General features: G+C 41.9%; 1 protein-coding gene across 1 annotated transcript in view; it reads right to left on the reverse strand.

The window, feature by feature from the left end:
- LOC128707806 (uncharacterized) overlaps positions 1–955 on the reverse strand; it is a 40,513-nt gene extending 39,558 nt beyond the window's left edge. Inside the window, exon 1 of the mRNA XM_053802764.1 lies at positions 562–955. Within this exon, the coding sequence (XP_053658739.1) occupies positions 562–955 (394 nt within the window). The remainder of the gene's footprint in view (positions 1–561) is intronic.
- Between the last annotated feature and the right edge of the window lie 13,846 nt (positions 956–14,801).

Consider the following 14,801-nt stretch of genomic DNA (forward strand, 5'->3'; position numbering starts at 1 on the left):
AAAACATAATGCTACATCAGCTTCTTTTGCTCTAATTTTGAGGGAGTTAAGAATCCACCCCCAGTAAAAAAAACGAAAAAGCTCCAAAATACGGTAGATCTGGCTTAGGTTTCGCTGCACAGTTCGTTACTTTCGGTTGTGCTAAATGGAAACGAAACGACACGTGAAGCAATTCAACGATTTACGACACCGAGCCAGTTTGCTTTTCACGTTGTTATGCTACTCCCACCTGAAGGAAGCGTAAGGAATTCCTTAACGGAAGGCTCAATTGCAAACACATTGCCCCGGGAACAAAGGAGTATTAACCTCTAAAGACCGCCTTTACCAGCTACGGCATTCTTTATCCCAGCTTTGACAAAATGCTATCCGGCGCACCAAGACGCTGTCTGCCTTGCCGTGCCCAACGAGGGAAGATAATAATAAAAGTGAACGAAAAAAAAAAATCGAAACGAAACCTCCCCCAAAACTCATAACTTGCATCTCGGTACCTTGGGCAACGGGGAAGGGCAAAACAACGGCAGGGAACACAATTGAAAGGCGAAGTAATCAAAGCACACTTACCTGTACAAGATTTCGGCTCGTCGCTCTTATCAAGGCAATCGAAATTGCCGTCGCAGAATTTCGACGACGGTATGCAGGTCCCGTTGGCGCAGCGCAACTGAGCGATATTACATTTCCCACCGTTGCCACCACCATTCGGGCTACCACTTCCGCTTCCACTGCTACTTCCGTTTCCGCTGCTGTTACCATTGCTGCTGCCAGCCGCACTGCGTGAGGCAATGGCGGCCGCTATCGATGCGGACGAAAGGGACGCGATGGCGGTCGCACCCGGGGAACGTTCCCGACCACCGGACTTTGGACGCGTTTCGGTTGCGTTCGAACCGACCGGGGCCAGCTGGGTGCTTACCAGTGCCAGCACCAACACCGCCACCAGACACTTCTTCCACCCATCCATCCGGGAGTCTCTGCAAAATGAAACGGAAGGGAAGGAACCAAACAGGGGTAAGTTAGCGATCGGCCGGAAGAGCAGTTGGAAAAATGTCGTTAGATTGGAAAATTAAAATCACTCCAAAATGGTGGCGCGTTGCCTTTACACGGTGGTATGCACATTAGTGACACGTTCGAGATTGTGTTGCCTTTCTTCGGTTTGCCGAGCACGCAAACGCAATTTGCCCACTAACGCGAGACGTACTAATGATAGGCTTTATTGCTTTTGATGTAAGGAAATTACCACCAGTGGGTATGACGCAGTGAGACCGTTTAAACTTCAATCAGTGGCGTTACAGCGACAGTAGAAAGGATGGAAAAATAGATTCTGATTGGTTTTTCACTATTCCTAGGGGAATTAAGTAGCAACAGTTAATTTTCCGAAAACGTATTTTTATAAGCAACTAGGCGTCTCCATCATTCGCACAACTAACGCTTTGTATGATTTATGGATCAAGCGGCGATGTCCCAAACCTATATAAATCATAAATTTATCGAACTTCCTCTTGAATAAGACGATATCTTCGCAATAAACACGAATCTGTTTGTAGTTCGTAATCAATCTGAATGAAAATTAAGTCTTCATGAGCAGATGGTCTTTTGATTTTAAGAAATTAATTTAATCTACTTTGCTTTTGCATTAAAAAAAATCATTTCATACTTTAATCTAACAAACCAGCTACAGAATATTAACACCAAATGCGAAACCAACATGTAAACTACTCACAATTGTCAAGCATCATTAAAATATTGGTTTTTTTTTTTCAGAAATCATCATGAGTTCAAAAATATTAATTTTCAATAAGTTTGTTAACATTGCTTTAGTGATTACTGATTTTATCTTTTCTTAATTTTATCTTATTTATCTTAACGCTTTAACGTAAGTAGTTCTACTAATCATCCCTCTTTAGTTGTTTATCTGTTCATAAATATTGATTTTTCGTTTCCTTTTCTTCATCTTATCTTAACTTATCTTACCATATCTTATCATTATCTGTTTTATGTTTTTTTAAATGTTTTTTTAATAAAATGGACATTGTATGGACGTTTTGCTAATTAGCTCCTCTATTTGTCACTTGAATTAGCTAGATAGATTGAAACTGAGCAATTCTTAATACTATTCAAGTACTTCTTACTATTTCGTGACCAAAGTGTGTGTTGTCAGTTTTGTTAAGCAAATCTTCACTAATTAGTATCGCAGAAACACCAACGCGACGGCTAAGGGGACGCCTTACACACTCGAGATCGTATGAGTGATAACTCCACACAACAAATCAGGGTTCAAACGTGCCGACTATATCACCCTGCCAGCATCTACCTAGAAAATGTCCTGTTGCATGCCCCATTTTCGTACCTCGCCAACCATCGATCGTTTTTCTATTTGACATCACCACCCCCGCTGGTAAAAGGACACTTCGACACCAAGAAAAGCAATTTTACAACAATCCCCAAGAGCTTGGGTGTTGTGTTGCTCGAAAGATGAAGTTGCCACCCGACCGTACAGTCGAGTGCCTTGCTGAAGGATCAATATTTCTCGTCGACATTTCGCTTCGTCGATATCCATCGTACCGGGCTTCAGCACACGCACGTGCCAAAGTTGACGTGTATTGATTACGGCCACCATCACCCTAATGCAAGGCTATCATGAAGGACCCACCCCATTCGCAAGATATTTCGGCCTCGGTCAAGAGGATATTGTTGGAATTAGCAGCAAAAATTGATTCCCACGAGCACGTACGGGTTTTGTCCACAGCTTCGTTTCTGTTTCTCTTCCTCTCTTTCTCTCTCACTCTCACCCTCTCTCTGTCTCGCAATTGCTGATTCCTTCTGACAGATTTAATTTGGGTCAAACTACCACTTTAAATGACGTCAAAAGCATCCTCAAATTTTAAGCACGCCGTTGTATTGTGCTCCTTTCGTTCAATAGCAAATTAAAAGCAATTCACGACGCAGCTGCAGTTTGTGCAGCTTTTGTTGCCATCGAACCGTTCCGGCGGTGTCAATTTTTCTTTCCATCACTTGCAGATCATCGAAATACAACGTGTTGTTGCATCGTAATAGAAAATTGTGCTCCACGCTGCAACTGACACCGGACTGACACATTGTAATAGAAGCATTTAGAGGCAAATTGAGTGGACTGACGTACAGCACAATAGCTGACCGCACAATTTTCATCGAAAGAGTTTTATGAAGGTTTTTTTCTTTGCTCCATCAAACCGCTTGAATAATGGCATATGTTTTGCTTGCTGTAATGGACGAAAGTACTGCAAATGGATGGAAATCTATTTAACAACATAACACAAAATGTTTGGTCTATTTTGGTACCATTTTAAAGTTTTAAACATGTTATTGCTATATTAAGATATTATAGGGCGCCCCCTTAGGGTAGTGGTCTTTACACGACAGGAAGCACGACAGGACCTATATCCCAACCTTCGTACGCAGGACTGACTATCCAGCTACGGGAGAATAAAGTCAAAAAAAGCCAGAAATGGCAGGCCTAGACCTCGTGAGGTTGTGGTGCCGATAAAAAAGAAAAATAAGCTCTTCTTTATCAACCAAAAATCGAACATTTAAACAATCAATGTAAAATTATAATTTCTATTCCTAATTGTCATAAGCAACAGCAATAATTTATAATAGATTATGAATTGTTACTACTAATTATTAGTAACTCTTCCTCCTTTCCTAACAAGAGAGCTAAACAATAACACCTTTCTAATGTATTTTATGCAGTTTTTAAAACATTATTATTGTAACGAGCCTGAAGATTAAGCATGCTTTATGGCTTAAAGATGTCGGTTATCAAGCCGGACATATAGGTCTTCGATGGGCTTTGAAGACCTATATGTCCGGCATGAACACCGGCCCAGCATTAAAATTCTTACCGATATGGAACACAAATAAACACGACGGAAGGGTTGTGGGGAGGTGACACGAACATTCAACCACGAATGTCCATTGACCATATTCTGTAGCTTGACCTTTCCTTGACAGGTCAAGAAGTAAAATATTAAGGAAAAGGTATATTAAGGATAGCGATCTCGGCACGTAAAGATTAATGAATCACCGGGCGTCTCCATAATGTGACGCCAATTGAAAAATTGTTGTACAAGTTTTATTACAAAGGGATTTATTGGAAAAGAAAACAACTTATTTTCAATTCCCTCGAATTAAAAAAAACAGTATTCAAACGGCTAATTAGCACTACGTTCCCTTAACCATAAGAAATATTATTCCGCTAAAACCCCCAAATGGCTTTTTCCATTCATACTCTCTACAGAGAATATTCTTAATGTAATTCTTATTTCCAATTTATTTAATAAAACGTCAGCCCAACCATTCATGCATCAAATAAGAGCGTCTGAACTGAACTAAAACTCCTGCGAATTCTATCAAATCATGCTTCATCTAGAAAAGGGCACACTGAACGCCTTTGTAATCCCACCAAATCCGTACGAAAACCGTCCACAGTCTCACGGGCAACCCGCGCCATTGTGATCAATCACGTCAGCGCTGGTTATGAGATATTTATCATTCAATTAGCGATCGATCCCTAATCGTGGGAACCGATTGGAAAACGTTTACGCGGAAAAATCAATCAAACTAATTAAATTTTGTACCGGAATAAACCCCTCATTGTTCACCTTTCCCTTGATGCTTTACCGAAAACTAGCCACAAAACCTCGAAACATCCCTCCCCCAGCGTGGTTTCGCGTCCTTCGCCAGAATGGTTCGCCTTATTCAATGCATTCCGCGGCACGGTTAACGGCGATCAACGCACCAACCCACACCAACCACCACCGGCTGGTGTAACGGTGTTGGTTTATGCGGATGAGAAATTATCTCTCCGTTTGGGAGCGCCCATGCGTGTGTGTGTGTGTGTGTACGTTTTCCAGCATGAAGAAATGAAAGTCCGCACGTTTGCGAAAACTTTATCACCACTCATCTGCGGCATATCGAACGCAAAACCGCATCAAACACTGTTTATCATCGTTCGCTCGCTTACACCCAACCCACACCACCGCACAGATGCGTCTCGCATCGTCTCAACAATCTACCGGGAGGGAAGCATAAATCATTAAGCACACTCCACCCCACCGTACACCGCCTTACACCTACCACCGCATCCAGAAAGAAACAACAAAAGCCCTCCACCGTGAAAGTCTTCTCGACGAAAGACGATATTGTGTCTATTAGCTTATTTTCGAGTGATAATATTAAACATAGCGCTTCGATTTCGACGGAGTCTTGCGTAGGGATGACATTCCCCACCCTACTTTATCCCTTAACTACCCATCCCTTTCCATTCGCACGCGTTGCCTTAATGGCGACCCGGCGAGAATCGATTTAGAACGCTCGACGTTCGGGATGGTTCATAATTAATTTTGCCCTACTTAATGTTCGCCGCGAAGCGAAAGCGGAAAAGGATTACGCCAATCAGTTCGGAAACGTTCTCTTTTTTTTTGCTGTTTTGAGTATTCCTGTTTGCTACTTCCAAGCGGGATGGTGTTAGTGTTTTGGCAAGAATTAAAGTGCTCCGGCGATAAATGGGACTTGAACCGGAATCAGGGATTTCTCTAATAAAGAGAAGTCCCGGTGAAGAAGTGGCATGGTTTATCGCTACATTAAGTGCAGTAGAGTGGAACGTGCTGCTTGACTCCTGGTTAGTGTCAACGAACTATGTTTTACTCTTCAATGTTCCTACCGCATTTCATACAAAAATACCATACAAAATTGTAATAAATAATTTTCTTATAATTATTACAAATGCTTAAAAATACTTATATTCCATTCGAATTCATGAGAAGAATTTCAGTATTCTATACACAAAAATCTCAAAACAGGAAAATGGTTCTCTACTTACTTCGGTTACATCTAAAAAAATGACAACCTTCACGCACTGCAAGAGTTTAGAACTAACGATATATGCCATACACTATCTATAGCCATAAACAACAGAAAATAAAAAATAAATAAATGAATATAAGCAATCCCTTTTCAGTCACGTAAGTCGATTCCAGGAGTAAAAAAGGTTTTTTTTTTGTATTTATCTAAACACAGTTTTATGTAAACTGTATTTAACTTATATTATGAACCCAATTTGTAAACAACATGAAGGTTCTAAATATTTACTATATAAAAACTCTTCATTCAATAGTTAAAAATAAGTATATCATGGATTTGAGTACTTCATGCAATATTGCAAAATTATGTATAAAATTTGTCAAACAAAGTTTATATTTCTATTCCAAATATGTCATACTCCACTTCCACCGTATCCAACTTTCTGCCAAGTTACACCATATAATTCAGCCTTGTCGATGCGCGTTACCTTTATGACTGCCAGCTGTACATCGAAGATGCACCGGGTGGTAGATTGATGTAGAAGATTTGTCAAACGTTCTAATACTAACGTCACAAAAACAGATCTAAACACATACAAATTCACACGAATTGTACACGAATCCCGTGGGGGGGAGTGGTTTTTTTTTGCCCCAACCCTACCCGCTCACACACACACGCTCTCACTTGCTGCCTCGGTGAGGATTTATGGTTCTTTCAAACCACTCATCACCACTTCCTCGTCAGCGCTCATCAACAACACGGCATCATAACAATTTCACCAACACTATCACTACCGATTCGCCGAAACCTCGGGCATACCCGAAAAGTGCATCCGGAGCATCGGTGGGTGCCCAGCATGACGCAGAACCATCCCGCCCGGTTTACGGATGCCAGCATAAATTATGCCATTCGGCAGCTGGACGATAAATCACTGGCGCCGGAATTCCATCTGTTCGAATGCAGCCGACCTATCAGCGTGCTGGTTGTTCGCGCCAAGTGCCGTCCGGAACACTTCACCTTCTCCCCGGGGGAACCCTCCTAAAGGGCAAACTGCCGAAAATGGTAATGTGTGTTTGTTGTTTTTTCTTTGGGGGTTTTTATTTCAAATTTAACGTTAAGCTTGTTTCCAACAAAACATTACAAACTCTCAAAACTGGAACACACACACAGTAGTATGAATTCCATCACTTTCGTACGAATTTCCCCATCGTGTATGTGGTTCAACCAACACAACCTTTCACAAAATTGAGCCTTCCCTTCTTTATGCTGTCCATCATTAACACAAAAACACACCGACACGTGCTAAGTGTCTCAAATACCCCATGTTCTAGCCAAGTGATACACCACACGAGTAGCGTCAACACCAAGAAAAATAACACTCTCTGCCACACAGAAAGACTTCGATTTTTGCAAGCCAAACACAAACACACACACAAGGAACACAATTTCGTAGCGAATTTCACGACACGAGTTGGAAGCTTTTTGCCATTTCAACCACTAGCCACGGAAGTCCTTTTTGTTTACGTGCCGTACGGACAGTACGGCGTCACCGTGTGTAATTGAATCGCAGCACACGGTCAGGGCGCCACAATGCTGACCCAGAAGAACCGAACCGCACTCGAGCAGGGTCAAGCAAGGACTAAAGTCGCGAATGTCGACTTTTACTTGTGTCAGCCAACCTGGACATATGGGAGAAGAAAAGCTACCGCAGCTACCGAGAGAGAGAGAGAGAGAGCGAAACACGAGAGAGCGAACGAAGCGTATCCTGCCGGAGCGTAAATGGTTCGGGAAAATGCCCGAAGATATTCACCCCACAGCGTTCGTGGACGTTTTCACTTTGTTTCGTTTTTCCACCCGGAAATTGGGGAATGCGATGCGACAAACGCACGCAGCTTCTACCCAAAGCAGATTTTTTCCCTTTTCTTTAGCTGTTCTATGTTGCTTGCTGGGTTTCCTGGCAGAAAACGTTTGCTGCATCCGTGACAGGAACATGAAACAGGATTAGAGAAAGAAGTGACCTAAAACCTAAGTTGTTTTCTTATCAGGAATTTAGGAAAGTACATTGACAATGAGGCACTTCCTTAGTTATCAAATACACACAAACGAAAGTTACGATATGAAAATTTCAATCAACGCGCCCACGTGTTCGATGGCGAAAAACAATCCTTAATTCATGCTCGATTGTTCCTGTTCGCTGTTTGCTCGCATCCATGTAAACAAGTGCTTCACGAACGGGGGAATCTGCAAACAAACACCAAACTCGAATAAAACAGACTCGCTCACAGTTTCGGAGGTTATGGGTGTGATAACAACAACAAAAAAAACCCCAACGAGTCCTACATATTACATCCGGTGCGGAAAAGCGAACGCATCAAAATGAGCGACACCGAAAGAGAAAAAAAAAACCTCACCAGCTCGCTTTGGGAAATATTGCTGACTTGGGCATACCAATGCGCTGTTTGACACATCTTCGATGAGTGTTTGGGTTTTGAAGCGAAGGATGAGCTAAGGTTACCCCGTAAAAAAAAACATGATCAATATTGAAGCTTCAACTTCTTTGGGCACCATTGATCCGTTTGCTTGGTACTCCACTAAAGCGAAACGGGCAAGCGTTCTAACATAAACTCGAACTCGCCCAAAACCACACTTCATACGCAACAAGTATACCGTGAAGGTAATGCCGTGGGGCTATTACCATTACCAAAAAAAACCTCCCGGGTTAGCAGTAGGACTGTGCTTTACAACAACGTGAAGGTGTGAATTGGGTGGAGCGTCCATTGGAAAAGCGACCCGAGCGTGCACCATGGCGGCTTTTTTCTTTCCTCATCTTCTACTTTTCCTTCCTCCCTCTCTCCTCCCCTCCCTCTCCAACGTAAGTTATTGGTCCTTTTCACGCGCGATAAAATCTCAAGATTGCACCGCGTTCGGCCCCGCGGAGTTTGCACAAAGATGGTCCGTCCTTGATAAGGCGGGTGAGGTCGTTTAATTTTATTGTGAAATTTGCTATAATTTTTGTAACAAATTTATCATCTGCCGGTCAGGCAGGAGTACCACCATTGCTTCGCCGAAGATGACTTCATTTTGTAGAAGTTGGACCAATCGTAAAGAGGATGTCGGTTTTAAACGACAGCATTTTACAGACAAACAATAAGGAACATTTCAAACAGGTTTGGGAGAAGTATTTATTATTTTTTTAGTTGTTGATATTTGAACTACTTTTCACAAAATAGCACAACTAATTTTAGTTGTCACAATTCCCAGCTAAATTAAGAACATCAAACAACTTTAATTGAAAGATTGAAAGACATGTGTCGTATAAATTTTTAGATCATTTTTTTACAATTAATTTAATCGCATTATGTAGAAAACATGTAAGAAATCTCGTCAAACCTGGAAGGCATAAATGTTGAATGAAAATGAAGCCAAATAGCGATAGCTTTAATTCCAGTAGGGACAAATTTCACTAGGGATCCGATCACTTTTTTTTGTAGTCATTTTGTTTGTTATGATTTTTTTTCATATTTAATGGTCAGAGTTGTTATAATTCGTATAATATATTAATATTATCAGCCAGGTTAGCCCTTATTGAAATAATTTATGTATTTTTCATGTTGTTTAACACGTCACCCAAACATGGGTGACGCTCTGGCGTACTTATAATAGCATTTTTACGTTGTATTTTTTTTTACAATACCAAAGGATCAAAGGACCAGAGAATCAAATTGGAAATAAATTACAAGATACAGTAATTAAACTTGTGTAGTACTTTACTGTAGTAGTAGTAAAATTATTACTTTTTGCGTTTTTTGTGAGACGCGTTATAAACATTCTTTCCACATCTCTGATGAACTTAGCCATGTCAAAGAGATGATATTAATCTAGTTTTATTTACGTTTGTTCAATATTTATCTCCAATGGTTATTGTATACTTTTTGCACATTTTCACCAAACCCAACTCACAGAAATTGTTTATGATTTATTTATCTGACGGTTGTTAGTACCGTTGACAAGATTTTGTTGCAACCAATCATCCACAATCATTTCAGGGAAGTGTCCAATTTTTATTGTTGTAGAGTTTAAAAATGTAATATGTACATGATCAATCATCGTCGCAAGTGATAGGTGTGAAATGGTGTACATATTTTTTCCTGTATTTTTTGCTAATGAAAATAGTAACACTATGGATCTGCAGGAAACTTTGCTAACTATGGATGCTTAAGTTAACAAAACCTAAAGCGGCAACAGTTTTCAGTTGGAAACAAATAATTAAATGATAACATATCAATTAACCATCGTATTTAGCTTCTCCAATGTACTTATTGTATTTAACTGCTACCAACAAAAGCTATCCATTGAAATTCAGGACAAATCCGCCATTCATACCAACGGCTAACTTTGCACTGCGCAAAAGAGCCCTAGTTTATTCCAAGCAAATGTAAAAGCAGTCAAGCGAAACTCCTTAAAAGCAGAAAGATTTTCTTACACTTCCCGTCAACCGCAATTCTGCACTAAACTATTCATTCTCCGCCAACAAATAAAACATCGACATCCTTTTCTGAGCGTGTATGCGTTAAGAACGAACGTTGGCGTCTCGTCACGTGATGGAATTGAGGAAATCTTTTCCTCCGACAAACAAAGTAACCGATACTTACAGCAGAAGCACAGTTGCTTCAGGTATTGCCAGTTTCCCTGCTCACTCCCCTTCCCTCATCACACCCCCTGCGATCCCTTTCCAGCAACAAGCATTGTTCAGATTTATCCTTACCCTGTACCGTGCTTCCATCACCCAAAATGTCACCGTACGGAAGCGAACCATTTCCGGCGAAAATTTCCGTCCGCTCTCTGTCTCAGGCAACCAGCGCACGTCCGGGTAATCCAAGCCGGGCTTTTCCTCACTCAACGCTTCGAACGGCTCTCCGCACACGGTGTTAATGGGATCCGTACAGCACGGGAAGTCCTTCACCTTTGCCGTGGGCTAACGGAACGAATGTGTATGTGCGTATGTGCACACCGTTTCGAAGAAACTGGAACACGGTGGTCTCCCATGTACACAGTCACATGCCCACGGCTCGCTTTATAATGCTTCCCTTAAGCATCTAAGATAAAACGTGAAATGTTCACCTGCCGGTGCGAATGAACTAACCGTACAACACACAAGGACACCGACCGTGAAGGTACATCCTTTCGCACGACCACTTCACAACGCACTCCAACTACCCACATCCGGTCGATCGTACACCGCTCGATAGCTTCCCCGTCCTCGCAACGGTCGCTGTAACGGACGGTGCGTGCCCGAAAAGCGCCCCCTTCAATTCGTCCTTTACCCTTGTTTTGGGGTAGGAAACGGCAACAACAGGCAAAAAATTGCTCGCAGGCCACCGGGAACGGGCCCAGTGTCACCTCACATGCAGCCGGAACAGAGCACAACCTGGCGCACCGGGCGGGATCAACACATCCGCACATCCAGGTAAAAACCTTCGTGACGGTTGGCGACGTTTGACAGGGCACGATTTTCATTAGCCGGAGGCGGATTTTCCGGGCTTTTCTGTTTGCTGGCGTGCGTCGGAGAACAGTGCGAAATGATGAGTACAAAAGTCTTCGATATCACCTTCGTCCTCATATCAAGAGGGGGGCGATGAGACAATACAAGACGTTTTGAAGGCTCAGTCGATTCACAAACAAGAATGAAAAGCAGTTTCTTTTAATTATTCTGTTGTTGCTTTTAGAAAGATGTTTTTTTTTGCTAAAATTCGTTTGTTTTGTAACCCTGTAACCTGAAGAAATTATGTGGTGCCATTTTTAATATTCTTTACCTTTGTTTATCGATGTCATCTGTATGTTGAACTTATTATTATTATAAAGTATTACAGGTAGCTTTATTATTTGAACATCAGTTCGCATTTTAGCATGTCTTTTGAATCGATTTCCAATCGTGTAGCAAGACTAAACGAACATATGGTGATAAATATATTATACTGATTTAAACACAATTAAAAGCATTGTTATACAGTCCGTAGTATAACTATACGGGTGTAAATTTTGAGAACAAAAGATCAAATAGAAGAAAATGCTGAAGGAAAAACTCGTACAATTTTCCTAAAAATAAGCCTTAAAATACAAGAACGTACAAATTTGTCTATAATTTACAACTCTTTTTCTTTTGTTCTTCTAAACTGGGATGTCCTAGCATTAATTAATCATTTCAATACAACTTTTAAAAATACAAAAAGTATATAAAATAATTTGGTTTAGATGTATAAAAAATATACTCCATAAAAATACCTTATACATTGCGTTTGTCTAATTGCATTCGCAAGAAGAAAATAATGACCGCCTGTTTCGCGTGCAGCAAAAACTCCGTCCCAAAACTTTCCCAACTAGTTATTCTATTAAATTGAAACTATGCTGTGTCGCAAAACCAAGCCAGCCGTGTCACGCGGATCCCTATTCGCGCTTACAAACACTGAAATTTTAAATTGTAAAAAAAAACTTATTTCACTACTGGTCCCTGTAGTTAGTTCTTCCGCGACTTTTTTGTCCCACCCCGTGAAGCACATCTTTATTTCCGGCTCCTCTACCAACACCCGCACGGCGGTGGAAATAGTTTTTTTTCTAATTTTCTTTAATTTCTTTCCTCCAACGGTCGTTATTCTTTCCAGCCAAAAAGCAAAAGAACAAAACTTTGTACGTTTTTAAAACAGTCACAAAGTCTTTAATTACCTTCGCAAGTGACTGTTCCCGCGGTTGGGTTCCCGGGACACGATGCGGTCACATTTCCGGGTTGACATGCAAATCGAACAAGTCACGAGAGTTCGCCATCGTGCTCTGGGCGACTACGGGAGGTCGTCCTTTTTCGTTTCCCCCCATTGCAAGGAACCCAAAGAAAGCTAAAAAAAGAAACAAGCACTCCAAACAAACCAGGTCAGCTCCGGGAGCGAACTTCCAACCGTGAATCGCGTGTGTTTAAAGTCGCCCGTTAGCTTCTTAGCCGTGCGTGAGTCGACGCCATCGCACGAAGCATCCCCGGCGTTCAACGTTTCGTGACAGTTGACGGTTGACAGCGTTTTTGGACGTGTGCAGTGAAAGCCCTGTGTGTGCACCTGCCGCTTTTTGTGCTACTTTCCCCGCCCCCGGCCAGGGGAGGATTATTTCGCGTGGTTCATTACAGTTTGACTTATTTAATTAGTCGCAAATTACAGCGGACTGCGGCGTTGCTCTAGTGTGTCCCGCGTGTCATATGAGCTACGTTTGGGTAGGCATTTGGGAGACACTTTTGCTTACACCGGGCTGTCCTTCAGTTGACACCATTAACCAACCAAAAGGGGACACGGACCCATATGAGCTTGTTTCGACTGAGCGAGCGTAATCACTGTTACACGTAACACATTCAATCAACCTGGTCGAGGCGGGATTAGCCGACCTGTTATTTGCTAGTCTTAAGTTGAAACCATGTTTTTCCTTGGCTGTTTGTGATTTTCAAGGTTCCAAAGCACACTAGGCAGCGGGGCTTTGCTCGCATCCGGATTATGCAAATGCGTATCGACTTCGTGCTCCGCACGGTAGAATGTTTTACGGCAGAAAATGTTGGTAAAAGTCTTACAACCTTCATCACATAGGAAGACGAATGAACGATCAACGAGTGTTTCAAAATTTTCCTCAAAAAAAAACACCCACACACACACAGACCCCTCCACTTGTCCTCACCAAAAGCACTAGAAGTGAATTGAGTTTGTGGGAGTTTAAGCGATTTTCTAATGCTTGTTTGGCCAAACATCTGCCCCAAAACGCTTGGAATGGGCGGTTGAGCGAAAAACTTTTTCCGAGAAAATTACCCCATCATACCAAACAACACACACACACACGCTAACATTCATTCCTTTCGAGCATTTTCTCCTGTAAAGTCCTTGTATTCGGACGACCTCGTACCGGCCACCAGCAAAACCCCTACGCAAAGTGGCCCACCTTTGCGAGTGTGTGCTCTTCAACTCCGAGGACTCACAAGGTCCCGCTCACCAGCCGATACTGAAAGTTTTGTTTTATAATCTCTGCTACCGCCCTGTGTGTCCCATCTACGTCTGAGTGAGACCCCATTCCACCTTCAACGTCCAAAGCACCCGGGCCTTGGCACGGGTCCAGCAGGTGAGATAAACTGCTGAAAATTTTACGAGCTGCCCAAGTTTTCCCTCCCAAACAACTTTCGCCTCCTTAATGGGAATGTTTATTTGTACTACTACTGCAGAGGATTAAGCGCAACTCTTTTGGCCATGTTGAACCAGCTGGGTGGTCTCGGCGTTTGGGGCGGGAGTGTAGAATATGCCGATTAGCTCGCAGCCCAGCATGATAAGAACGGAATACAGAAGGAGACGAGCAGTTGTAAGGACCAACAAAAAAAAACCCACTTCAACATCCTTACCATCTGCAGTCAATGGACTAACAACAGCATCAAACATTTTGGTACGGAAATAGCTGAAGCTGGATGGGATTTCGTCCATGTTTTTTTTATTTTGCTTCTCTAGCTTCTATCATTACTTGATCCACCCCTTTTTAGCCACAGTCATTCTCGACCTTTTCGGAGCCCCAACGACCCTGCTTGCGTGGCCACCCAATTGAAAGTAAGTCGAACGAAGATAAAATTATGGTTCTGTTTGACCGTTGCGCTTGGCGTTTTGTACTCGTTTTTAAGAAGAAAAGAAACATTTTGCTATAAAATGGAAAGTTCAAACAGTTCGTAGATTTGATATTTGATTTATACGCTTGTAACGTATTAGTTGCAGACGGCATCGGTATTGAATTATTAATGGATGTTTCTTTTCGTACGGAAGAGACCGTTAATCATCATTTGTTGTTATTAATCTGTCTGCAGATTAAAATCCAGACAAATGGGCAGGCCCCCATATACTTAACTGAAGATGTGTTATAGTAGGAAGCTCCAAAAATGACTGTCTAAATCAAGTAAATTAATGGTT

This window comes from Anopheles marshallii, chromosome 2, assembly GCF_943734725.1.
Source record: "Anopheles marshallii chromosome 2, idAnoMarsDA_429_01, whole genome shotgun sequence".
NCBI lineage: Eukaryota > Metazoa > Arthropoda > Insecta > Diptera > Culicidae > Anopheles > Anopheles marshallii.